At 47.3% G+C, this 26076-nt stretch overlaps 8 protein-coding genes across 8 annotated transcripts; 3 read left to right on the plus strand and 5 right to left on the minus strand.

Moving 5' to 3' along the window:
- Positions 1-3208: 3208 nt before the first annotated feature.
- On the plus strand, positions 3209-5470 carry PCYB_052460 (hypothetical protein; the record flags this gene model as incomplete). The annotated part of the gene is made up of 2 exons (XM_004221127.1): positions 3209-4360; positions 4388-5470. Coding segments are annotated over 2 exons (2235 nt in total), but the record flags the coding sequence as incomplete, so codon positions are not given.
- A 1273-nt stretch (positions 5471-6743) lies between these two features.
- On the minus strand, positions 6744-7775 carry PCYB_052470 (GTPase; the record flags this gene model as incomplete). The annotated part of the gene is made up of 1 exon (XM_004221128.1): positions 6744-7775. A coding segment is annotated over one exon (1032 nt), but the record flags the coding sequence as incomplete, so codon positions are not given.
- A 900-nt stretch (positions 7776-8675) lies between these two features.
- PCYB_052480 (ubiquitin-activating enzyme E1C) lies at positions 8676-9977 on the minus strand (the record flags this gene model as incomplete). The annotated part of the gene is made up of 2 exons (XM_004221129.1): positions 8676-9737; positions 9783-9977. The coding sequence occupies 2 exons, from the start codon at positions 9975-9977 to the stop codon at positions 8676-8678; spliced, it is 1257 nt and encodes a 418-aa protein (XP_004221177.1).
- A 1524-nt stretch (positions 9978-11501) lies between these two features.
- Positions 11502-12665, minus strand: PCYB_052490 (adenylate kinase; the record flags this gene model as incomplete). Its single annotated transcript, XM_004221130.1, has 2 exons — positions 11502-12412; positions 12641-12665. The coding sequence occupies 2 exons, from the start codon at positions 12663-12665 to the stop codon at positions 11502-11504; spliced, it is 936 nt and encodes a 311-aa protein (XP_004221178.1).
- Positions 12666-14626: 1961 nt separating this feature from the next.
- Positions 14627-17140, plus strand: PCYB_052500 (meiotic recombination protein DMC1-like protein; the record flags this gene model as incomplete). Its single annotated transcript, XM_004221131.1, has 7 exons — positions 14627-14722; positions 14959-15354; positions 15553-15753; positions 16053-16128; positions 16348-16500; positions 16710-16836; positions 17107-17140. The coding sequence occupies 3 exons, from the start codon at positions 14627-14629 to the stop codon at positions 15751-15753; spliced, it is 693 nt and encodes a 230-aa protein (XP_004221179.1). The 3' UTR covers positions 16053-16128; positions 16348-16500; positions 16710-16836; positions 17107-17140.
- Positions 17141-17478: 338 nt separating this feature from the next.
- On the minus strand, positions 17479-18349 carry PCYB_052510 (hypothetical protein; the record flags this gene model as incomplete). The annotated part of the gene is made up of 2 exons (XM_004221132.1): positions 17877-18349; positions 17479-17677 (listed from the first exon to the last, which is right to left on the minus strand). Coding segments are annotated over exons 1-2 (660 nt in total), but the record flags the coding sequence as incomplete, so codon positions are not given.
- A 1497-nt stretch (positions 18350-19846) lies between these two features.
- PCYB_052520 (chaperone clpB 1) lies at positions 19847-22627 on the plus strand (the record flags this gene model as incomplete). The annotated part of the gene is made up of 2 exons (XM_004221133.1): positions 19847-21203; positions 22134-22627. The coding sequence occupies 2 exons, from the start codon at positions 19847-19849 to the stop codon at positions 22625-22627; spliced, it is 1851 nt and encodes a 616-aa protein (XP_004221181.1).
- A 959-nt stretch (positions 22628-23586) lies between these two features.
- PCYB_052530 (heat shock protein) lies at positions 23587-24323 on the minus strand (the record flags this gene model as incomplete). The annotated part of the gene is made up of 2 exons (XM_004221134.1): positions 23587-23958; positions 24252-24323. Coding segments are annotated over 2 exons (444 nt in total), but the record flags the coding sequence as incomplete, so codon positions are not given.
- Positions 24324-26076: the final 1753 nt, after the last annotated feature.

Below are 26076 nucleotides of genomic sequence, written 5' to 3' on the forward strand. Positions count from 1 at the left end.
CCTTAATAGGGTATAAAAAAAAAAAAACACCTGAACAGGGAAAAAATAAAAAAAAATCACCTGAACAGGACATAAAAAAAAAAAATAATACACACCCATGTGCTCACCTAAATATACACACCCATGTGCTCACCTAAACACACACCCATCACATACATACCCAACAATTCGTGTAAACTGATTGTTACACGAGAACCTTTTTACAATCCCCATGCGCGAGCTCCCGTGTGCATAGAGATTTCGCAGCGCATAGATTGGTGGGCAGAATTAAAACCCTGATTTCTTGTCAGTTGTGCGAGCAGTGCTGCGCTACTCTTGCGTCTGCCAATCGATGGTGATGCCTACATGTGCATTCAGCGTCGTTCCCGATAATTCAGCAGCTGCTTTGTTTTTCGCAGTTTAGTTTATCGTGCTGCTGCCGTTGCCGCTGCCGTTGCGGCTGTTCTTTTTTTCCACTTCCGCAAATGCGTTATGGAGAAAGGCCTGCCTAATTGAACATGCCTCATGTTTGTGACCTGGCCGCCTTTCGCACAGCTCCCTATTATGGCCACGTTCCTTTTCTCCATCCGTCCTTCTTCTCCCCCTCGCCCCCCTTCGTGATACCGATTTCGTCCTTATGCAGGGCTTACTGATTTATGTCCCTCATAAGGCCTTTCTTGTCACTTCACGATTATGTTTGTATGCACAGGGGGGGGTAGCTCGAATGTGCATATCCACCGATAGTTAACCTGTTTCACCCCAACGTAGTTAAACGAGGTGACACACAAAAGCAACACTTCATGCACATGCGGCTGGCGTGGGGATGCTCCACTTGGGACGGACTTTGCAAAGGGATTGGGGGGGAAGCTTTGCCATGCCTTTTTTTTAAATCACTGTTTTTTTTTTTTTAAATTATTGGTGTTTTTTTTTTTTTTTTTCCAACCACTGAACAAAACTTCCGAACACAATGCTAACGCAAACACATGTGGAATTTGAATGAGAAGATGTACCTATCGATTGTGCGGCTCGGCTCCCCTACGAATGTACAAAGTTGCAACGTCGCTCTCTTTTAGGAGGTATGTCAGCAATTCGCACGTTCCAAAACGAACTTTTTGCAGCCGTTACAACCGGGTTGATTTGTATTGCCTCGTTCTGGTCCTTTTTGTTTTTCGCACAGAAGAGGCATTTCGATTGGATGAACATTTGCGGCTGCGGTTTCTTTGCCTCGGGTGTGCCTCTGCGGGGAGATACATATGCAGCTCATTCACCGGAGTGCGTTGCCACACACCTGTGTGGTGGGCCACATCCATCATACTAAGCAACGCTTCTCTGATCACACTTGCGTAATTTTTCACACTCGCTAAGGTGTCTCACCACCTTCATAGCTCTTCCCCGCTACGTGCATCTCCACCGCTTCACGTAAAACATATTCTTCACCACACATGCTTTGCAATTTTTTTTTTTTCCATCGTATTGTATGTTTTTTTATTCTCACCACCTTGTGATGGTACTGAACGAATTGGCAAAGTTATTATGTACAGGGGAGCAAATTCGTGATCGAGTTCGGGGTGGGTGGTCGACGAACGTACGAGCAGCACAAACTGTAAGTGGTCGCAGCTGGGGAAGCCCTCGTGGAGGATGTGTGCACGGGTTGGGCGATGCTTCGACAGGCTTTTTACTGTTCTGTTTACTGTTCCGTTTACTGTTCTTTTTACTGCCCTTTCACAACGGAGTGTCCCATTTATGCGGCATGTCAGAAACAGCCTGTGCAACATTCTTTGCCCCTTTCCGTCGCCTTCCACCTGCGTGGTGAATGCACGTTCAAAACGGCACAGCTGGTGAAGGCATAATCAGATATACACGCACGCAACTGATGTTGTGTCATTATGTTCGGCGTGCAGCTTTTAAAGCGCCTCCCCCAAGTTGTAAGAAAAAAAGAAGGGGGAGGAAAGCAAAGCATGCAAAGTTAGTCACTCCTTTTTAAGTCCTACGAGTTGGGATTCAGCAAAACGAAAAGAAGGCGAAAGGAAGGAAAAAAGAAAAAGGAAAGAAAGTGAAAGCAAAAACAAATTTTGCTATCTCGTCATTTTACTATTTTTTTCCTTTCTCATTTTTTCATATTTTTTTTTTTTTTTTTGCTGCATGCAGGGGGTGGCTGCTCCGCGCGTTATACTTTTTCATAACATGTGCGTTTTGGCTTTATCCTTTTTTGCTTCGCTCGTCCCTTTACTGCTTAAGGCTTACTTTACTTTCACTTTTACATTCAAGTTGGCACCTCCCTCAATTTGCTTCCTTTTGCTTTTTAATTTTAATTTGCGCTACCGTTAGGACTTAACCTTTTGTAGGATTTTTTTTTTTTTTTTTTAAAGCCATTTTAGCATCCGAGCATGCGACTTCACCAAGTTTACTGACGTGACGTCGTGTTGCCTTTGCCTCGTTTGTCGTGTTGCCCTTGCCTCGTTTGTCGTGTTGCCTTGACTCGTTTGTCGTGTTGCCTTGACTCGTTTGTCGTGTTGCCTTTGCCTCGTTTGTTGTGCTCCCTCCACCATCAAGCATTGCACGTCCCACCTGCCTTCAGACGTGCGTGAAGATGCCGATGTGGTGAATCAGAAAAAAAGGAGGGTTAAGAATTTCCCTTTTTTTTCTTTTTTTTGTAAAAGGCCACACAGGGAGGAGGATAGCAGCACTGGTGAGAGGAACGAGTCAGAGGAACGATTGAGAGGAACGGCTGAGAGGAATGCTTGAGAGGAACGAGTCAGAGTCCCGCAACACTTCTCCCCTTGAGAAGAGGTGGCACCTGGAGGAGACACCCCAAGACGCCCCTTCACGTCGCACCTGTGCGTATAGAACATCGCGCCTTGAGCAAAGGTGGCTCTGAGCACTTCCCACCTTGAGAGGAGGACCAGCGGAGGAGTGAGCCCAACTGAGTGGAACCCGTCATGGGGTGCAATGCGTGAATGGGTGAATGGGTGAATGGGTGAATGCTTCAGTGCTTCAGTGCTTCAAGGGTGCGATGCCGCAATGCTTCAGCGCTTCAAGCCGTTTGGGGGAGAGGAACCGTTTCTGTGGTGCTTAATCGGTTTCTCTGCGTAGCTACGCAGCGCAGCGGCACAGCTGATCGCACGTGTGCAGGCTAGAGAAACCCGATCAGCTACCCGGTCTGTCACCCGTTCAGCCACCCGATCTGTCACCCTGCTTGCCACCCTGCTTACCACCCCTTTTGAGCAAAATGAAGAGGAACCTTTTTAGGGTGAGATGCGCCGCGAGGATGTACGCTCGCGCGCGTGGGGGAGAGACTAATGGAGGGAAGGCGGAAGAAGGTGGCGCTCCTGTGGGGTCCTCCCCCCCTAACGAAGGCAACTCGTGTAGTGCCCCCCCCACGAGGGGACGAGGGATAATGTACCCCCCCATCGAGAGCGTTATCAAAAATTCAATTTGGATACCCCACATGAGGAAATACAGAAGCGCGAAAATCAAACGGAATGAACTTCCTTCCCTAAGTGGAATAACTCAAAAAGGAAAGAGAGGATATATGAGAAGATCCGTTGGGTACTACCCCATTGGAGGTAGGTCATCTCAGATAAATGAAGTATTAATTTTACTGAATAAGTACCAAAGAGACATGTCCTTTATGAAATATCTTTTTGTGGCTAACTGTGTAATTATGGCTAGTCTGATTTTGGGTTCTGTGCATCTACTTTGGGGTGATTCTATGAATAAATACGTTTTAACAAAAATTGAAAAATTACTTGTAGAGATGAAGGACTCATCCAAGACGCAAACAATTATCAAAGGAATGGTGAACGATCTCTTACACAGTGTAATAAATGATGAGAAAAATAAAAATGCAACCACGAAATTCTTTTTGGATACTCTCGATAACTCAAAGACTGAAATGGGGAATGTATTCACAGATGTGTTACAAACAGAGCATGTAAGGAATAGTCTCAAAAACGTTTTTTTGGATGTGTCAAGCTATTTATGTAATAATGAACATGTACAGATGAAGGTGTATCACTTACTATCGGAGGCGATACATCTACCTATCGCTATCAACACATCGAAGAGGTGGCTAAATGATTTACTCAAATCAGATAGCGTAACAAATAATGTAAGGGAAATAATACGTAACGAAATTTTTAACAACGATCAAGTGATAAATAACTCTGTTGTTTTTGTTCAGAATGCTCTCCTGAATGCCGTGCATGATAATAAAACAAAGGAGGTGAGTAAATTATTTTTTGCTTCCATCCTTTCGAACCCCGAGATTCAGCAACAGATTTCTGTTAACCTGTGGAAGATACTTAAAATGGCTATCTCCCCTAAGTGGATGACTTACGAGGGGGATGACTTGGACTTCAAAGTGGCTAACCAGTCACAGACCAACCCCCTCCTCGACGCAGGGAAGAACCACGTGGGAGCGATCAGCTGCGATGTTTGCCATGTTGGCGATGTTCTCCAGGACAGCGGCGTTCGTCACGTTAGCAGTGTACGCCTTGGCAGCGACGACCTCGTGGAGGCCCCTTCGCTAGAGGCGCTCCCGAACAGGGAGGAGCTCCTGCCCCTGGGGAGGAACAAGGGGAGCGCGCCTAGTGGGGCAGCAGCCCCCGTGGAGGGGCGCCAAATGGGAGAGCTTGCGCGAGAGGCGAAGCGAGTTATGAGCGAAACGGGGGAAGCCACTAGCGAAATGGAGGAAGCCACTAGCGAAATGGAGAAAGCTACCAGCGAAACGGGGGAAGCTACTAGCGAAACGAAGCAAGTCATGAACGAAATGAGACATGTAATTTACCTTTTTGAGCGCGCTCACATGTGTGACGGGAATGCCGACGCAACCTCATGTGAACGGACGTACGATGGGAAACCATTCCAAGTTGGCATGGCAGGGATCTTAAGACATGTGGATATGGAACACCTGGAGGAGCTGCGAAGCTTGCTCTTTCCTCCCCATCGAAGTGATAATAACTCTACACCCCTAAGTGCCATTTCTGTTTGTAAATTTAAAAGCGTTAAGGAAGAAGGAGCAGATCCCATGTCAAGTTTGAGAAGAGCCCATGGGTTGAGTGGCTTTTATTTTGCTAACAGGTTGAGTAGCCTTTACTTTGCTAACAGGTTCGGGAGAAGCGGTTCCAACGGGTGGGGGGCGATCCCCCCAGGAACGGTACTTGCTGGCGAGCCACCCCTTGGCACGACGTCACCCAGTTGCGCTACGCCCAGCAGTGCTGTGCCGAACCACGCACGGGCTGACTACTCACAGGCTAAGCACGCACGGACTGACTACTCACAGGCTAAGCACGCACGGACTGACTACTCACAGACTAACTACTCCCCGACTGACTACGCCCCGACTAACCATGCAGTGACCCGTGCGCGCGGAGTCGCTGTGAGAATAAAGTTCTTCCTGCTCGACGCGTATAGGTTCTACGCGCAAAAGTATTACTTCTATTACTACTACGTGGAGAGGGTCAAGGGGGTGCTGCAGAAGGCGCTCGGGGTAAAATTTTTTTGAGGGCCTTCGGCGGAGCTTCGCCATTGCCCCTATGTGCCTTCCTTCTTTGCGTACCCCTGCGCGATGTGCCCTGCTCCTCTATGTGCCCCGCTCCTCTATGTGAGGCCGCTCCCCTATGTGAGGCCGCTCCCCTATGTGCCCCGCTCCACCTTTTCCACACTCGCGAGAACTACTTCCCCACGCAGAAGGAACCCAAAATTTCATTTAGTATTCGTGTCTGGCTGAACCCGCCGATGATTCCATTAAGGGCCCCGACAGCTAGCTTTATTTCCTCCGCGATGATATCAAACGTTAGGAGGTTCTGGTGCCGCTTTATAAACAGCAGGTGCTTCAGTGCCCGCCGCAGGTGGGTCTTGTGCCTCTCGAATGGGAGAAACGCGGGGGAGTTTAAGTTGACTGCGTGCGACGAGCTTTTCCGCGTGGAGGGGCGCCCAGGCTGGTCAAGCTGTTTTTCACGCTCCCCTGCGTGATCTGCGTTGTGCTCCCCTGTGTGATATGCGTCGTGATCTGCTTTGTGATATGCTTCGTTCCCCCCTTCGTGCCCCCCTTCGTGCACGCTCCCCTGCTCGCTCCCCTGCCCGCTTTTGCACCGCGCCTCCATCACCTCGTTGAGGCCCCTCAACAGCGCGTCCACGTTGTGCCCCTCCTTGGACGAAACGAAAAAAATGGTTTGCCAAACATTTCGATAGACTCTTCGCAAATCGCGATTTTGTAATTCCCTTCTTAGGATCTCCTTTATGTTCCTCCTCACCTCTGCGTGAGTTTGATCAATGGCTAGGTCGCACTTATTCACGCAGATGATAAACTGGGGCAGGGGAGTTACCTCCCCCGTGGTGGATTTTCCCCCTCTAAATTTGCTGCCCAAAATGGAAAGGACACATTTCAACTCATCTGCGTACTTTCTCACGTTCAGTACGATCAACACACATGCGCTTTTGCGTAGATATTTGAGTGTTTTTTTTACACCCATACGTTCGAGTGCCCTATGTGAGGTGTGCTCCTCTGCAGAGGTGTGCTCCTCTGTAGAGGTGGCATCCACAGTGGGGTGGCCCTCCCTACGTAGGAGTTCCTCTTTGAGGACATGCTGACTAACCCCCGCCGAGTCGCAAAAATTGTAAGACCTCCCCCCAACACTCACCCCCTTCTGCACCACGTCAATGGTACTCCCCTGAATCCTTGTCACAATGGAAACGTCACTACGACAAATACGATTCATTAAGGTACTCTTCCCAGAATTGACCTGCCCAAAGAGAAGTACATCAAAGGGGTTACTTAAGTCTTCTACATTTGGTTTCATCAATATTTTTTTAATGCTTACAATTGCCTCATTCAAATGCTGCTTCATACATCTATTGATATTCTTTCTCTCCTCATCAAAGGATAGGTGTTCATCTTCTAAATCTATTTTTACTTGTGTGTAGAGAAGAAGCCTTTTCATGTTATTTCGTAAAATCAGGTAGACATTCCTTGCCTGTCCATTTAAGTAATTTAATGCAACTTTTTTTTGTTCCTTATTTTTACACCAAAGTAACTCCTTTAATCCTTCCACCTGGAGTAAATTCATTCTCTCATTTTGGAAGGATCTCCTTGTGAATTCCCCTTTCTGACTCATCCTTATTTTGTTAAAAAATATATCATTTCTTGGGGTTAATAATTTATTCCAAATTTCTTCTGAACATGTGCAGGTGAAATTTTCCATTTTATCATTTTGGCTGTAAAATTTTTCCTTTTCAGATTTCAATAAGTTACTAAAAAGGGCGTTCAATTTTTCGATTTCTTCCATAATTTCATTCACAATTAGAGGAGATCCATGACAATAAATTTCAACCACGTCTTCTCCTGTGTACGATTTGGGACTTTTAAAAAAGGTGTAAATGACCTGATCGATCGGTTCGTGGCAGTTGTTGTATATCTCTCCGTAGTAGACCTTCCTTTCTTCTAGCTGTTTCTTTAGCTTTATTACTTCGTCTAGGCTGTACTGTGTTTTTTTTTTCTTCCTCGCGCGGCTCTCCGGGGGGGGTGCTTCCTCCGGGGGGCGCTCCCCATTTGCCTCGCCAGCTCTATGACTGTTTCTCTTGCCGCCTATCTGACTGCTCCCCCCGCCGCCTTTCTGACTGCCCCCCTCGCCGCCTATCTGACTGCTCCCCTCGCCGCCTCTCTGACTTCCCCCCCCATGCAACAGCACCTCCAGCACGATCCTGCTCAGGGGGCCCGACATGCGCACCACCGCTATCGCGCTCACGTCCCTGCCCGAGCTCAGCGCGTATATCGTGTCCCCCTCGCTCAGCATCCTCGCAAGGTACTCCTCCCGCAGGGCGGTATTAGCGGTATTAGCGGTATTAGCGGCGTTAGCGGCGTTGGCTGTGTTGGCGGCATTAGCGGCGTTGGCAACCTTGGCAACCTTGGCAGCCGTGGCGGGAAGCGCGTCAACAGTGTCACCGCCCCCGGGGACAAGAGCCCCCCCCCTCGAGTCATTCACAGCGAAGCTTCCTCCCCTCCTGTTCCCATAGCTCCCCCACCTCGCTTTCCTCCCCCCAAGAAAACCATTCCTTTGGCAAAAGAAATCACCCCTGGGGATGAAGCAAACGAGGGCTTCTTCTCCTCTACGGTTACTTCGTTTAACACTCTTACAGGGGCTAACAAGGTGAGTCGCAAAAATGAACCCTATCAGTGTGGACAGAGTTACATGCATGGGGATTGGGCACCCACATACAGGGGGGTTGGAGTGAATCAAATATTGCGTGGCGATGCCGACATGTGGAGTGCCACTCGTCTGTTCTGGCAGGAAGATAGCCTGACCCAACGAGCACACCACCTTCACGTGTGTAGTCACTCATGCACTGCTTCGTCAAAAGGCTCTCTCCCTTTTACCTGCGCAGAGGTGGTTAAAATGCGCCTTCCCCCAAATAAAAAAAAAAAAAAAAAAATATGACCGTTCAGGTGAAAGCTATTCCAAATGGCGACAAAAATAAGAGTAAAAAAAAAAAAAGGCCTATGGAGTTGTCACGTCGCCTCCCATTTATCACTGCTGAGGGGTGGTGCCACGTGACGGTGCAGGCGGGTATGGTCACCGAGTGACTTCCCACCCGACTGAGCTGCATTGTGTACTGCGCCACCGCACCACCGCTAACTTCTCACCGCTTGCTGCTCACAGCCTACTGCTCACCGCCAACTTCTCACCGCTAACTGCTCACTCCAAGTCGAGGAGGAAAACGAAGCTGGCCCCCGCCCCCTCCGTTTGGACGTTGAGGTAGTCACGCTCCTTCAACTCGCCCCTATCCACGAGCTGCGCGAAGGTAGCGCGGAGCCTCTGTTCGTAGTCCCTCCCCACAAACCACCTTGCCTCCATGAACAAAATGGAGGACTCGGTGGAAATGCTGATTCGTTCGAGCCCGTACTTCCTCCTAAGGTATTCAACAAACTGACTAAATGTATCGCTTCGCTTAAAAACGACACGGATCCGTTTTCTGCTGCATATGATGCAGTGTTGGTTCTTATATATCCTGTAATGGAGTAGGTAGAACCCGTTTTCCCCAACGTAGAGGATGTCGCTGTAATCGTGTGTACGACGGGACACCTCGTGTAGATTTCCTTTACGCATTTGCGAAGCAACGGTGTGCATTTCAGATAGCATAAATGAAGATATCACCATTAATGTACTGATTGTAGTTGGGATTGTGTTTTGAACTACCTGTCTCGTTACGTGATAGTCCTCGTGGTCGATTTGAAATTGGCTAGCTCTCCTTTTGGCTTGTTCGTGAATCCACAACACGTGGCTTTTATCGTTCACGTTGAGTTTTTCTCTCCTGATTTGCTCAAATGCTACATGCATGGCGTGCAGGACGCAGTGGGTGAAGTTTGTTGGCCTTCCCGCGATGGAGCACACGGGCACGGCGTCGGCCTCCGCGTTGGCTTCCGCTCCGGCTTCTGCTTCGGCTTCCGCATCGGCTTCTACTTCGGCCTCCGCGTTGGCTTCTGCTTCCGCTCCGGCATCATCACCGCTTCTCCCCCACAGCTGCTCACCCCCCGTGGCGTAATTCCCCACGGTGCACTGCACGCAGGCGAAGTGGCTGCGCCGGTCCACAATCTTTACACTTCCCCGAAGACCCTCCACTCCCCCATCGATGTAAATGACGTCCTTCCGCAAAGTGAAGACCAAATTATTCAGGTACATCCTACTGCTTATGTTGTCCAGGCAACCCATTACAAAATCGAAATTCTCAAAAAAATCGGTATCGAAAGACTCCACCTTCTGCACAAAGGAAGTGATACAGATGTAGGGATACCTTTCTTTTACTTTCTCCTCAATCACCACTGCTTTGCTTCTTCCAATGTCATCATATGTGAAAAAAAATTGCCTACTCAAATTGCTCACTTCCACTGTGTCGTGATCCACAATAGTTATATTTTTTACATTCTGACATATCAGATTTTTTACCACTTCATTCCCCAGTCCTCCGCAGCCCACCACCAGCACTTTGGTTGCTTCCATACCTGTGTGTGTAGCTTACGCAGTTTACCAGCAGCACTTTGGTTGCTTCCATACCAGTGTGTAGCTTCTTCAGCTTACCACCAACACTTTGGATGCTTCCATACCTGTGTGACCTCCGCCTCGGTTGACTTGTCCCCCTTTTTTTTTTTTGCTTCCTCCCAACATATGTGCTTTTTATGTGTGGGTATACCCCTCAATATGGGTAAAATTGCATAAAATGGTCACTTTTTTTTTTTTTTTTTGGAGGTGGTAGGGGAACTATCAGGACTCCTCTTCACGGTAGGCTGAAGGAGCGCTTCGCTTCAGCTTTGATTCTTCCCTCCTTTTTGGGACGAATAAAAAGTGTGCATCTTACCCCCTTGCGTATTGCTCCTTTTGTAACGTTTAGGCAATTGGTGGTGGAAGTACGGCGTGGCAATTGGTGGCAGTGGTGGGGGCTGCTGATCCGAGGTCATCACACATATGAGGCCTACAGAACCGTCCGTCCGTGCGTTGCGGTCGTACTGGTGTGGATAACCGTGTGCACCGCTATATGCTTATGAACGACCCTGATGTGTCATATCAAAGGTGGGGAGGCCATCCAGGGGATGCGAAGTGGGGAGTTCTTTTTTTGGCGACTTTGCTACGACGGGGCGACTTTCACTGCACCCACTGCCTCGTGAAGGGGCTGCCCATTTGAGTGACCCTATTATGCTGCATGCCCTGCTGAGATACGCCCCACATTCCTCACTCCAGCTATTGCAACGTGTATGATTGTACACAGAATGATGGAAGCTCGTGGCCTGCGCTTCCCTACCATCGTAGTGGTCAGAAAAAAGGTGTCCCCAGATGGAGAGTTAAACATGTGCTAATCGTAGAGAAGCAATTTTTTTTTTTTTTTTTTCCATTTATGGGTTTGCCCCGATGGCTTGCCAATGTACTGCCTTGCGTTTCTTCCCCAGCTCAGTTGTGACAGTGTGTCCCCCATGTGCAGGCTGAACGAGAAGAAGCTACTTCAAGCTGCTTCAAGCTGCCTCAAACTGCTTCAAGCTACTTCAAGCTACTTCAAGCCACTTCAAGCTACTTCAAGCCACTTCAAGCTACTTCAAGGTGTAGGTCCTGTTCGGCTCTCCTTCTCTTTGCTTTCCCGCGTGCACAAACGCATAGGACAAAAGTTCATCCCTGCAGTGTGTGACTGACGGGGTTGCTGTGTCCAGCGGTTTGCGTTGCTACGAACCTCGCATCAGGGGGAGCCCCCCGAATGGAAAGGAAAAAAAAAAAAACAAATAAAAAAAAAGAAAAAACAAATAAAAAAAAAGAAATAAATAAGAAAATGAAAAAAAAGAAATAAATAAGAAAATAACAAAAAATGTAATAAAATATGATATAATAAAACGGGTCATTGGAAGTGACCGTGCAGACCGGCTACTCAAATGCGCGCATGTGCTACCTTAAATCTTAAAGGAGGAGAGAAGCATATGCGAGATGCACACCTCGACTCCGTAGAGTGGGCACAGTGGGAAGGCCTCCTCATCGAAGGAGACGCTAGCCCGCTTCCGAGCTGAGCGGTGTGTATCTGTTCGCCCCGTCTAGGATAGCGCATATCTGCGCGAAGGTCTCTTCGATAGACCCATTCCCGTCCACACTCCGATAGACTGTGGGGAAAAGCGAAAGGATTTTCTCCTCATTTTCTTCATATAAATGAAACCTCTTTAAAAAGGTAGCCTTGTCATCATCTGCTCTTTTGGTCAACCTAGCAATAACTTCGTCACTTGTATTTTTAAATGCATCCCCTTGAGAGGATAATAAAAGTTCCTCATTTTCAGTTAAGTGTATCCCGTTCTTATTTTTCAACAACAGTTCTACCCCCTTGGCGTTATAATTTATGTTAGTAACTGGGTCGACCATTCTGTTACTGATTCGACTCATTAAGTTGTCCTTCTTTACCTGTATGTTAATAAAGCTTGTCACTTTGATGCCATTTTTTGCAAACAGCAGTGCCTGTTCGTATGTCCTTGGGAATCCATTAACTACAATACCTACACATGGTTCCTCTCCATTTGTATATTTTTTTAAACGGTCCATAAATACCTTTATGACAATATCGTCCGGTACTAATGACCCATCTTTCATGCACTTTTTTATTCTTTTTACGTCTTCCTTTTTTCTTTCCACTCGGTTAATGGATTCTTCGTCTGGACTTGGACTCAGACTCGGACTCGGACATGGACTCAGACTTGGACTCAGACTTGCACTCGGACTTGTGCCTCCCCCCCCTCCTCCTTCTCCTTCCCTCTCTTCACTCTCCAAAACATACTCCTTCAGCAGCGTGCTGATTGTGATTACTGCGAAATTGTATTTCTCTACGATTAGCCTGCACTGGGTATCTTTGCCCGACCCCGCCGCGCCGTTCAGGATGAAAATTTGGGGTCCCTTCTGCTTCTCCATTTGGGTGGCTAAGCGGCGGAGTGGGGGCCAATCACGACAAGGGGGGGTGTATATGCGTGAGTGTATATGTGTGTGTATGTGTATGTGTACATGTGTGTGTATATGTGCATGTGTGCATGCGTTCATGCGTTCATGCGTGCCTGTCGTTTGGGCTTCTAGACTGTGTTATCCTCATGCGAGTTTTATGTGCCGCGAGTAGCACATTGCTCGAAAGAGGAGCGCTTCTGTTTTTTTACCCTGTCGTGAATTAGCGCTTCTCATTTTATTTTACTTCCGTAAGGGTGGCCCCCGTGATGGTATGCTTTGCTTGGGGTTATCTTTTTTTTTCCTTATTTTTTTGCCACGTTTATGCCACTTTTTTTCCGCGCGGTGCGTGTATAAAACGGAGCGGCCGCCATCCAGTGTGCCTTTCGATGCTCCTTCGTTACGCTCTCCCTGCCCATTTCTGCTTCTTTCACGGTTTACTATTCCGCTTTGTAATGTGCATTTCTGGGGAAGGGTCGATCAGCCATTCCCTCCACGGCAAGCCAAAGAGGAGTGTAACTTGGGGGGACCATAAGACGCGCATGGGGAAGGCAAGAAGGAGTGGCGCACACTGCTACGCGGTGTTTGTAGACTCAGCAGCGTTTGAAGTGTCCCTTCCCGAGAATTGCATCTCATCGGATCGGATCGGATCGCATCGGATCGCATCGCATCGCATCGCAGGAGGTACAACTGCTTTATGATTACTATTTTTTATTTTTTTTTATATGATTGGTTATGCTCCTGTTTGGAGATTTTTCACCAATTTAGCTAGCCATTTTTTTTTCTGCTTCATTTGCCCTTGTTAAGAAACTTTTTACCTGACCAGGCAAGGTCATATTTGGCGTCTTTTTTTTTTTACACCCCTTTCGCTTTTACACATTTAATTTCTTTTTTAGTAAAATCTGTGACGTTTACACAAAAGGTGGTCTTATGGTGGGTCGAAAAGGAACAGACCATAGAAGGGGCGTCAGTCGACAAGGATTTCCATCGTTGCATACCCGTTTTGACAAATGTGTCACGAGTGGTGTTCCTCCTTTGGCGACAGCTTACGCTGTTAAGTCTACTCGTGAGATGCCTGCAAAAGAAAAAAAAGGCTCAACTTTCACCCCCCCTTGAAGTGCAAAATGTGTGTAAAAAAAAAAAATGAAAAAGAATGAAAAAACAGGTCAACCCATTTAGGGAAAATCCCCCCACGTACGTATCCCTCACCAGCGGGCGCAAAACGGCTTATCTGCATCATTGCGAGGTGGCAAAAAAGACGAAAACAAAAAAAAAATGTACAATTCTGCACCTTTGGTAGTTTGTCTGTTTGTCTGTTTGTCTGTCTGTTTTTTTTTTTTTTGCCAAAGACCCGCTGCGCTTAGCAGGTCTACAGTCAGAAGAGTTGAACCGTAGCCCCACGGTGTATGCGCTAGGCGTCACGGTCATTTTATCTTATTTTTTTTTTTTGTGGCGAGGGATCAGTGAACGTACACCACTACTGCTCGAGCGAAAGAAAAGCAAGCAAGCAAAACAAAGCAGACATAAATCGCGCAAATTGCCAAAAATGCCCACAGCGCGACGCGGCAAAGGGTTTGTAAAAATAATTGCCTTCTCCTTCCAAACAACAGGAATGCATTTTTGTTGTTGCATCTTAGCAGTACATGCACGTGTCCTCCACAGCAGCGAGACATTAAAGCATCTCAGTGGCGATTCGCTCGCAGAATTTTTTCAAAGCAGACGAAACGGTGATTAACGCTTTAGTTTGGTTTTACTTCCCGTCCAACTCTGCCGCATTGTTTTCCCTTGTGCGTGAGAGCGCCTGTGTGTTTGCATTCCAAATCGGGTTTGTGTGCCGGTAGACCGATCTTTGTGCCAGTAGACTGATCTTTGTGCCAGTAGACTGATCTTTGTGCCAGTAGACCGACCTTTGTGCCGGTAGACCGACCTTTGTGCCAGTAGACCGACCTTTGTGCCACTGCACCGACTTGTGTCCCCCTTCACGTGTTGACATAGATGTACCTCCCCTCGCGGCTAGCCGCCGACACTTAGCCGACGAGAGCGATTTCGATTTTTGTCCGTTCAAAAGAACAGCACCTGTCCCAAAGGTTCCTTTTCGAGAAGTGTCCCCACATAAGAGTATTTTTCACCTTGCCTGTTCATAACTTTTTCCCATTTTCGGGTTTTTTTTTTTTTTTTTTTTCCTCCTTGGTTCAAAAATGGCTACCTTACCGTCGAGCAAGTCAACCAGCAAGGTTGTCGCGACCACCGAAATGGAGAAGGAAGTTGCAAAAGAGCATCAGTTTCAGGAAATCGTAAAGAAGAAAATGTCGCTTATGTGCTGTACCAACGTGGCGTGAAGCATTCTGTCCAGCTTCGTCCTCCTCTTTTACTTCCCCTTTTTATTTCCCCTTTTTATTTCCCCATTTTACTTCCCTATTTTATTTCCCCTTTTTACTTCCCCATTTTACTTCCCTATTTTACTTCCCCGTTGTACTTCCCCGTTGTACTTCCCCGTTTTACTTCCCCTTTTTACTTCTCCCCTTTTTAGGAAAAGCTGCAAGACTTGGGCATCAACGCGGCAGACATAAATAAGTTAAAGGGCAGCGGGTACTGCACGATACTCTCCCTGATCCAGGCAACGAAAAAAGAGCTTTGCAATGTCAAGGGAATTTCGGAAGCAAAGGTGGAAAAAATTCTGGAAGTAGCATCCAAGATAGAAAACTGTTCCGGATTTATAACAGCTCATCAGTTGGTCCATAAAAGAAGCAAAATTTTGAGAATAACAACCGGCAGCTCCACCTTGGATCAAACTTTGGGAGGAGGGATAGAGAGCATGTCTATCACAGAACTGTTTGGGGAAAACCGCTGTGGGAAAACGCAGATATGTCACACGCTGGCGGTCTCGGCTCAGTTGCCCAAGAGCGTTGGTGGGGGCAACGGCAAGGTACGTCACTGGGTACACGTTCGTCCTAGCGTTGCACGTTCGTCTTCCTTTTGCACGTTCGCCCCCCCTTTGTATGCTCACCCCCCCTTTGTATGCTCACCCCCCCTTTGTATGCTCACCCCCCCTTTGTGCGCTCACCCCCCCTTTGTACGCTTACCCCCCTTTGTGCGCTCACCCCCCTTTGCCCCTTCTCCACAGGTATGCTACATCGACACCGAAGGTACCTTCAGGCCAGAAAAAATATGCAAAATAGCCGAACGCTACGGAATTAATGGAGAAGACGTTCTGGACAATATTTTATATGCTAGAGCATTTACACACGAGCATTTGTATCAGCTGCTTGCGGTGTCAGCTGCAAAGGTATGTCTCATGAATAGCTTCTACTGCTCCTGCGTGTGAGTGGTTGGTCACTAAAGGGTGGCGAACAAATGGGGAAGCGCAACTGGGAGAGGTTCATTTGGGGCCATTTTGGTAGATGTCTGCATTGCAGTGGTGCACTCGAAGGAGTAGGGCGAGCCCCCTCCCCGCCACATCCCTAGCGCTGTTTTGTTTTACTCTGTTCTGTTTTGTCCTGTTTTGTTTTGTCCTGTTTTGTTTTATTTTATATTTTATTCTCATATTTTATTTTATACTTATATTTTCCTTTTTCTTTTCCTTTTTCCTTTTTGCATCTTCCCGTTGGCGCCCCCACTCCGAAGATGTGTGAAGAGCCCTTCGCACTACTCGTGGTGGACTCCATCATCTCTCTTTTCCGAGTGGACTTTAGTGGACGAGGTAGCCTCTCGGCGGAGCAGCTGGGCAGCTTGCGAGTGTGCATTTGTGTGTCCCCTCAGCACGACCAGCTCTACGCCAATGGGTCGACCTGAACGACCAGCTCCACGCCAATGGGTCGACCTGCACGACGTCTCCACGCCAATGGGTCGACCTGCATGACGCCGCCACACCAATGGGTCGACCTGCATGACGTCTCCCCCTCCTGCCCCCAACCGACAGGCGAACTCTCCGAGCGCCAACAGAAGCTCAACAAAACCATGTCTATACTGAGCAAGCTGGGAGAGCAATTTAACATCGCCGTTTTAATAACGAACCAAGTGATGTCCGACCCAGGGGCTACCATGACCTTCGTGGCCAACCCGATGAAGCCAGGTTTGCACCACCACGCCGCGGGACCCTCCTCGGTTGCTCATCTCGCAGTTCATCTCGCGGCTCATCTGGCAGCTCATCTGGCAGCTCATCTGGCAGCTCATCTGGCAGCTCATCTGGCAGCTCATATGGCAGCTCATCTTGCCGCATATCATGGCCGCTCTGCTCTCATGACTGCTCTGCTTTCACCACTTCTTCCCCCCGTGGGCCAGTCGGTGGGCACGTCATCGGCCACGCGTCCACAACCAGGCTGTCACTGAGAAAGGGCAAAGGAGATCAGCGTGTGTGCAAAGTTTACGACGCCCCCAACCTTCCCGAAGTGGACTGCATCTTCCAGCTGTAAGGGGGAGGCCGAAAAGGAGGCGGAAAGGAGGCGGCGAGCGGTGCGCATACGGTGTGCAAACGGTGTGTTACGCCACGGGGAGAAGTAAACCCCGCGAGCGACGCGCGAGCACCTGCCTGTCCACCTCCTTCCGTGGCGCACGTAGATGAGCACCTTCGCAGCCCCCTACCCGCTTCATTTTATTGCTTCATTTTATTGCTATTTTATTTCTATTTTATTGCTTCATTTTATTTACTTTTTTTTTTTTTTTTTTTTGGGATGTTCAGGTCGGACGGCGGCGTGATTGACGCAACTGACTGAGCGAAGTGTGTGCTCTCGGGCGGTTGGAAAAAAGAGGAAAAAAAGAGGAAAAAAAAGGAAAAAAAAAGGGAACAAATGGAACGAATGGAACGAATGTAAAACAAAAGGGCTTCCCACAGCAAAGCGGTGAAACTGCACACGAACGCAGGACAGACAGACGGGACAGCCGGGACAGCCGGGACAGCCGGGACAGCCGGGACAGGCGGAGATCTACCCGCCCGACAAGTGAGCCTCCATCAAAGGGTCCCAACTTAGGACGTCTCTATCAATTTCTCTGAAAAAAAATGCGTAATGTGTGATGTGTGATGTGTGTGCCACATGGGGGGAGGCCCCTCGTCACATCGTCGCAGGGTGAATCATCCACAAACGGGGACTCCACTTTTTCTTTCCTTTCCTTTCCTTTCTCTCCTTTTCTTTCTTTTTTCTTAAAACGAATGAATTACTAATTTTTTTTTCAAAGGAGTCACTCTCCAAGAGGTCTGTGTAGAAGGGATTGCAAACTGCGTCCACGTAGATTTTGTGTAGTTTTATAAAAACCTGGAGAAGGAATGTGTGCCTCGAAAATGTGTGCCGCGAAAATGTGTGCCGCGAAAATGTGTGCCGCGGAAATGTGTGCCGCGGAAATGTGTGCCGCGGAAATGTATGGTGGAAGCACACACGGGGGGGGTTTGCGGTGGACGTGCGGGGGGATGCCTCGCTGGAGTGCCACGTACAGCCGCGATCAGCTGTCACTCACCGATTTCAGAATATCATCCGTGTATTTATTTTTTCCGTCATCAATTGTGAGAATTATTTTGAGGTTGATTGCCTTGACGACGTATGCATAATTTTTGTATGCGCTGAAGAGGGAGAGGTTGACTCCTATGTATCCGACGTACGGGTCGGCCTTCTTCTCGCTCGACTCGGCTGCGCGGGGTGGCAAGTAAACGTGCGCGTGGTTGAGGTTGCATGCGGTTAAAGTAGCATGCGGTTTGAAGGGAGTAGCCACAGCTGGTCGCTGCCCACTGCTCACTCGGGCAGACGGGAGTAACTCCGCCTGAACGAACTCCCTCCTTTTTTCTCCCCTACTGAGTTTCTTCAAGTTGTCCAAAGAAGCAAAAACGGAGAAGCGAGAACTTAGCTCGTCGCTCTTCTCCGTTGAGTGGAAAAATAAAATCTCGTCGTCCTCCCCCAGGTAGCAAAGACTCTTTATAGCCATTCTGTCCTTCCCTGGGGCGGAAAAGAAAAGAAAGAAAAGAAAAGAAAAAAAGAAAGAAAGAAAAGGGGCGGGCTTCAGACGGGTGGAATGACGTCGAGTTGTAGGGTCAGCTTCGAGAAAGTTGGCACAGAGGTATGGTGACCACCTCACGCGTTCTTTATGCGCGCTCTAGGGTTGACAGCGCAGGTGAAGCCAACATGTGGACGTTCATGCGTATGAGAGGAAGCATCCGCTGGGTGAGAGTGACCCGAAGAGCGGGGGGAAAAGCAGATAACAAGCTCTCCTCCTGTGCGTAGGAAAAGCAGATAATAAGCTCTCCTCCTGTGCGTAGGAAAAGCTGGGAAAGATCCACGCTATAGCAACGAGGAATACACACGGGAAAAAAAAAAAATAAAAAAAAAAAAAAAAAATAAATAATGTAGCTACGGAGTGGAAGCATTTGTTTAGTTGCTCTCCTTGTGGTTTGTAACTCTGCACGAGTTGCCAAACTTTTTTTTTTTTTTTTTTTTTTCTCGCGGCTCGCTCCTGCCTTTTCCCCCACGGTCACCTCCACATGTTGGGTACCCGTCGACTGTTCATCGAACGAGGAGAAAAAAAAAAAAAAAAAAAAAACACCCCTTTTTTTTTATTTTTTCCAAAAGGATGAAGTTGAGTTTTTTCAGTAGCAGTGCATCTTTCCTTCTCACCCTTTACATGCCATAGAGGGAAAAAAAAAAGGAAAAAAAAAAAAAGGGAATTTTGGAAGAACCCCTATAAAGGTCCCTGCGTGTGGTGTGATGAACTGTAAAGGAGAGAAAGAGCGACAGGTCATCCGTAGGTCATCGATCGAGTCAGCCACAGGTCAGCCATAGGTCAGCCGTAGCGAGTAGAAGGGGAGGTCGATCACCGCCGTACCATATGCGGAGCAAAAAAAAAACGACGTGACGGAAGAGGTGGCGATCGTTGCTCTTCCACTGTGTAGAATGCAACCCGCGTGTGCCAAGGAGAGCAGGTCGCTAGTGGGGCTACACGCGCATGTAGTTCCGTTCTCCTCAGCGAAGTAATAAGCGGCAGGGTATAAAATGTGTCGAGTGAGGAAAAGGGCTTCCTCCCTGCTCTTTTTTCTGATTAGCAGCCTTTTCATTTGGGAGGAACAGAGTGGCAAGCGAGTGAGCTCCTTTTCGGGGGTGTCCCCCCAGGGGGGGAGGCGCGCCTTCTTCATCGGCGGGCCCCTGCAGAGGGAGGACCGGGGACGGGGAAGTGCCGTTCAACGTACCAGACAAGCCCTCGACGGGGTGCAGAAAAAGCATCTCCACGCGGATGAGGCGGTGGGCTCTTCCAGGCGGGGCGCAGCGAATGGCAGGCTGTTCTACAGCGTGGGGAGCCACCCCGGAGAGAAAAACTTCGAAAATGGGGGAACATACGAGAGGCGAGGTGAGCATGGGTCTGCTCATCTATCTGCGCATCGATCTGTGCACCAATCTGCGCATCGGTCTGAGCGTGCATTTGGGCGGACCGCTGCACTGCGCATGAGCGACGAGGAGTACACGATAAACTCGGACGACTACACGGAGAAGGCCTGGGAAGCGATAACTACGTTGAATAAAATAGGAGAAAAGTATGAGTCAGCTTATGTAGAAGCGGAGATGCTGCTTCTCGCGCTGCTGAATGACGGACCAGAAGGACTAGCACAAAGAATACTTAAAGAAAGTGGCATCGACACAGATCTGCTAATGCAAGAGATAGATGAGTACCTGAAGAAACAACCTAAAATGCCAAGCGGATTTGGAGAGCAAAAAATTTTAGGGAGGACCTTACAAGCAGTGTTAAGTACAAGCAAGAGACTGAAGAAGGAGTTCCACGATGAATACATATCGATAGAACACCTACTGTTGGGGATCATAGCAGAGGATTCCAAGTTCACTCGTCCTTGGTTACTAAGGTATAATGTAAATTATGAAAAGGTGAAAAAGGCAACGGAGAGAGTTCGAGGAAAGAAAAAGGTTACTTCAAAAACGCCTGAAATGACGTACCAAGCGTTGGAAAAATACAGTCGTGATTTGACTGCCTTGGCAAGAGCAGGGAAATTAGATCCTGTTATCGGTAGAGATACTGAAATTAGGAGGGCGATTCAAATTTTATCCAGGAGAACAAAAAATAACCCTATCCTTTTAGGAGATCCAGGTGTTGGTAAAACTGCTATCGTTGAGGGTTTGGCCATAAAAATTGTGCAAGGAGATGTACCGGATTCCCTGAAAGGACGGAAGTTAGTTTCCCTAGACCTTTCATCTTTAATTGCGGGAGCTAAATATAGAGGAGACTTCGAAGAGAGACTCAAGTCTATATTGAAAGAGGTGCAGGATGCTGAAGGACAGGTCGTTATGTTTATTGATGAAATTCACACAGTGGTCGGGGCAGGGGCAGTAGCTGAAGGAGCCCTTGATGCAGGGAACATACTCAAACCAATGCTTGCTAGAGGAGAGTTACGATGTATTGGTGCAACCACAGTGAGTGAGTATAGGCAGTTCATAGAGAAAGACAAAGCATTGGAGAGGAGATTCCAGCAAATTTTGGTAGAACAACCGAGTGTAGATGAAGCCATTAGCATTTTAAGAGGACTAAAAGAAAGATACGAGGTACACCATGGAGTCCGTATTTTAGACTCGGCTCTTATTCAAGCAGCTGTTTTGTCCGACCGTTACATCAGTTATAGATTCCTTCCCGATAAAGCCATCGACCTCATCGACGAGGCAGCATCCAATTTGAAGATTCAGTTGTCAAGCAAGCCGATTCAGCTGGACAATATTGAGAAGCAGCTGGTCCAGCTAGAAATGGAGAAAATATCAATCCTGGGAGATAGCCCCCGGGGGGGTGCAGTCAGCCGAGGTAGTAGTGGAACCGCCGGAAGCACCGCTATTAGCAGCGCTATTAGCAGCGGTGCGGGTGGTGGACCCGCCCAGGGGGAGGAAACACCCATTGACTACTCACAGAGTCCGAATTTTTTGAAAAAAAAAATTAACGAGAAGGAAATCAACAGATTGAAGATGATCGATCACATAATGAGCCAACTGAGGAAGGAACAGAAAAGGATCCTAGAGTCTTGGTCGACTGAAAAAGGTTATGTTGATAATATACGAGCCATCAAGGAAAGAATCGATGTTGTAAAAGTAGAGATAGAAAAAGCGGAGAGATACTTCGATCTAAATAGAGCAGCTGAGTTGAGATTCGAAACGTTGCCAGATCTGGAGAATCAACTCAAAAAGGCAGAAGGTAATTACCTTAATGATATTCCAGAAAAAAATCGAATGCTAAAGGATGAAGTGACGAGCGAAGATATTATGAACATTATCAGTCTCTCCACAGGAATACGTTTGAATAAGCTACAAAAGTCAGAGAAGGAAAAAATTTTAAATTTGGAAAACGAATTACATAAGCAGATCATCGGACAGGATGATGCTGTTCGCATTGTCTCCAAAGCCGTGCAACGATCTAGAGTAGGCATGAATGACCCCAAGAGACCTATTGCCTCGCTGATGTTTTTAGGTCCTACAGGAGTTGGAAAGACAGAGCTCTCCAAAGTGTTAGCGGATGTACTGTTCGACACCCCCGATGCAGTAATCCACTTCGACATGTCAGAATATATGGAGAAGCATTCCATAAGTAAGCTTATAGGAGCTGCCCCTGGGTATGTAGGATACGAACAAGGAGGTCTCCTAACAGATGCAGTCAGGAAGAAACCCTACTCTATTATCCTATTTGATGAAATAGAAAAGGCACACCCCGATGTATACAACCTATTACTACGTGTGATTGAAGAAGGGAAGTTAACAGATACGAAGGGGAACCTTGCCAATTTTAGGAACACCATTATTATTTTTACATCTAACTTGGGTAGCCAAAGTATTTTAGATCTAGCGAATGATCCTAACAAGAAAGAGAAAATAAAAGAACAGGTAATGAAATCGGTAAGGGAAACGTTTCGACCCGAGTTTTATAATAGAATAGATGATCATGTCATCTTTGATAGTCTCTCCAAGAAGGAACTGAAACAGATTGCTAACATAGAGATTGAGAAAGTAGCCAATAGACTTATTGATAAAAATTTTAAAATTTCCATCGATGATGCCGTTTTTTCTTACATTGTCGATAAGGCATATGACCCTGCCTTTGGCGCCAGGCCTCTCAAGAGGGTCATACAGTCCGAAATTGAGACGGAGATTGCCATCCGCATTTTGAACGAAACCTTCGTGGAGAATGACACCATTCGGGTGTCTCTCAAGGACGGCGCGCTGCACTTCTCCAAGGGGTGAGCTGTGAGCGCTGGGCTAGGCGGTGAGCGCTGGGCTAAGCGGTGAGCGCTGGGATAAGCGGTGAGCGCTGGGATAAGCGGTGAGCGCTGGGATAAGCGGTGAGCGCATGGCTGGAGGCGTTTCCCCACTTACCCACCGAACGGTGCGCCGCGTCCCTCGAACGGTGTGCCGCTTCCCTCTAACAGCGCGCCTACCGTGTCCACTTTTTTGTACCATCCATCCCCCCACACTCCCCCCTTTATCTTGTTTACCTTACCACCTATCCTTTGACCCCCTAATTGTTAACTCTTCATTTTTGTCCTCATTTTTTTTTCACCCTTTTTTCACCTTTTTTGAATTACCCCCTCGAGCAAACATTGAATAACTGCTAAACAAAATTGTCAAACGTGACGAAAGGGATGTGCGTACAGGTCTCCTTTCCCTTTTAGTCTATATTTACGAAAAAAAAAGAGGAAGCGGGAGAGGGAGAGGAAGAGGGAGAGGCGGGCTCTGTTTTACCCATTCGTATAAGCCCATGCATACACAGGGCGGGGAAAAAAAAAGCTAAACAAAAGGACAAATAGGTGTGTGTGTATGGGCATCCGATCAGGTACGAACCCCAACGTGTTGTGCTTATATGTTGGCAGAGCAGTGGGAACTCTTCATCACGACAAAGTGGTGCATGTAATGAAACGAAAAAGGAAAAAATTCTTTTTTTTCCCATCTCCCTCCTAACCATCATGTATTTCCACCTTGTGCATGTAGGAGAACTGTTTGCACTCCATTTTTATTTCAAGGATTCCTGTGGGGTTAGGGTTAAGAAGTAGGGTTATGAAGTAGGGTTTAGGGTTAGGGTTAATAAGTAGGGTTTAGGGTTAGGGTTAAGAAGTGAGGTTAAGGGTTAGGATTAAGGTTATATGGTGTGATGCAACATGTGCCGGTGACACGCTTCTCATTTGCTCAGTCTCGCAGCGCTCACCATTCTTGTAAAGGGCTTGCGCCGTGTCATCGAGGATGTTGTGGGGAAGCTTGAAGATCCTTTTGAAGTAACCCACCTCCCGCTCCTTCGCATGCAGGATTAAGTTATCTCCATAGGTTTCGAATAGCTCCGTCTGTGATCTGGGTCCAGAAACAGTGAGCATTCCCTCTCCGATTTCCACGTCGATGTCTTCAATCTTAAACCCCGGAATGTCCAACACCAGGATGGCTTGGCACTTCTCAGAGTCGTACATGATATCGACCTTGGGTCTGAAGGTAATCTGCTTTTTTAAGTTTTTGTCCGGCTCTATTTCTAGGATGGTGTTCGGGCTGACTAGCGTGTTCTTCTTCTTGGGGATCGAGGGCTTCTCCTTCTGTGCGAGGGGGGAGGGGCAAAGCGTGCCACGGGGGTTGGGAGATGAGCGACGTTGGCGGTGTGCCTGGTGTTGGCGGTGTGCCTGGTTGTTGGCGGTGTGTCTGATATTGGCAGTGTGCCTGACATTGGCAGTGTGCCTGACATTGACGATGTGCCTAGTGTTGACGATGCGATGGTGGAGTCGCCGGAGGGCACTCATCCTTTTGCGTGACGACGCGCAAACTCCCCGGTGTGTCTCTGCTTTTTCGCATGTGCCTAGAGAGGCGAGCAGCCCCCAAAGGCAACACTTACGATTTCCATCCTGTGGTCGGGGACCAACTTCACTTCTCCCTTGTCAGAACAGCCGGCACACAAGCAACTCATTGTGACGAAGTGGGCGCGAGTAAGGCAGAGGAAAAAGGAAAAAAAAAAAAAAAAGAATGAACAAACGAACGAACAAAAAAACAAGTAAACAAATAATCAGATAAGCAAATGAGCAAATGAACGGTCGGCAGAGTGGCAAAGCGAGGAGGGGGTGACTACAACGACAAAGGCGCGTCCTCCGAAGGATCCCTTTTCGTTCTTCTTTGTTTGTTTCGCTCTTCTTCACGAGATTAACAGTTGTGCAAGGGCTGCGTTCACCTGGTGGAGGCAGATGGTGGCACAATCAACGGGTGGAAATTGAAAATGGAAAAACAGGATGGTCAGAAAAAGATGGCGTAACAATAGGATGTATATAGGGGGGGATTAACTGGTGAGTTAAGTGGTTTGAAAAAAAGGCCAAAAAAGGTAAAAAAGGTAAAAAGGGTAAAAAAGACAAAAAAGATAAAAAAGATAAAAAAGACAAAAAAAGGAAATAAAACGAAATAAAACGAAATGAAACGAAATAAAACGAAAAAAAACGAAAGCACAGTTGGGTAAGCAACTAAGCGGACAACTAAGTGTGCAGTTTAGGCGCTCGGGCAAAGCTGAGTGTTCCTGTCTATCCAATTTTTGCGTGCCACTCAGACCAGACGGGAAGGCACTGCGCAGAAATGAACAGAAGCTGCAGCAGGGTGAAAGACGCAGTTGTGTGGGAACAGGCGGGGGCTTAAAAAAAGACAAAAAATGGGAACTTTAACTTAAAAAACGGGAACAAATGGAATCGTAAAAAAAGCAAAACAAGTGGGAACGTAAAAAAACGCAACAAGTGGGAACGTAAAAAAGCATAACAAGTGGGAACTTAAAAACAACAGAAAGGGGGACAGAAAAGGATAGGGAGGAAAAACGTGCAGAAAACAAAGTTGCTACAGAAACAAATTTATGAAAGCGTTTTTCAGGCCTTTTCCTTTTTCGAGCTTAAAAAAAAAAAAAAAAAAAATCCTGCACCAAATTGAAACGCAAACATACCGCTGCAAGTGCTGTTGTTTTTTTTTTTTTTTTTTAGCTGTTCATATTTTTTTTTTTTTTTCCGCGATTTGTTCATATTTTTTTTTCTTTTTCTGCGATTTGTTCATACTTTTTTTTCTTTTTCTTTGATTTGTTCAAACTTTTTTTCCCCTTTAGCAACATTTAAAAATTCTATGAAGTAACGAGCGACGAGACAGCAAACGATGCGTGCGCTGCCAGGCGGGAGGAAGCCTGTAGTTTCCAAGTGGAAGCAATTCATGTCTGTGCAAGGTTGGGAAATGCCATGGGTGTGCATAAATGCTATGCCAGAAAGTGGACGGGGGTGAGATACTCACCGAACAGCCATTTGGGGGGGGCACATCCGTTTAAGTTATCGAACAGTGATGTTAAAAAGAAAAATACCTGCAGAAGGGTCAGATGGAGTCATCTGCAGAAGGACCAAATGGGCTTACCTACAGAAACGCCAAATTGATTTTCCTGCCCGCGTGCAACCATTTCGACGGATGCGGGATATTCCTACACGCTCGTTGCGCATAACCCTATCAGAACGTGGAACATGCAATTTTTTTGCGTGCACACAATGGCTAGCAGTGCAGAACTGCCTGAATGGCAATACTTTTTTTCCAGGTAGCTACTAATTTTGATGTAGGAAAAAACGTTTTACCACCTTGCCTGGTCATAATTTTTTTTTTTTTTAAGAGGAATGCAAATCAAATAAGTTAGCTAGCAGGGTTACCTTCCTGCTGTA

Source organism: Plasmodium cynomolgi, chromosome 5 (genome assembly GCF_000321355.1).
Source record: "Plasmodium cynomolgi strain B DNA, chromosome 5, whole genome shotgun sequence".
Classification (NCBI taxonomy): Eukaryota; Apicomplexa; class Aconoidasida; order Haemosporida; family Plasmodiidae; genus Plasmodium; species Plasmodium cynomolgi.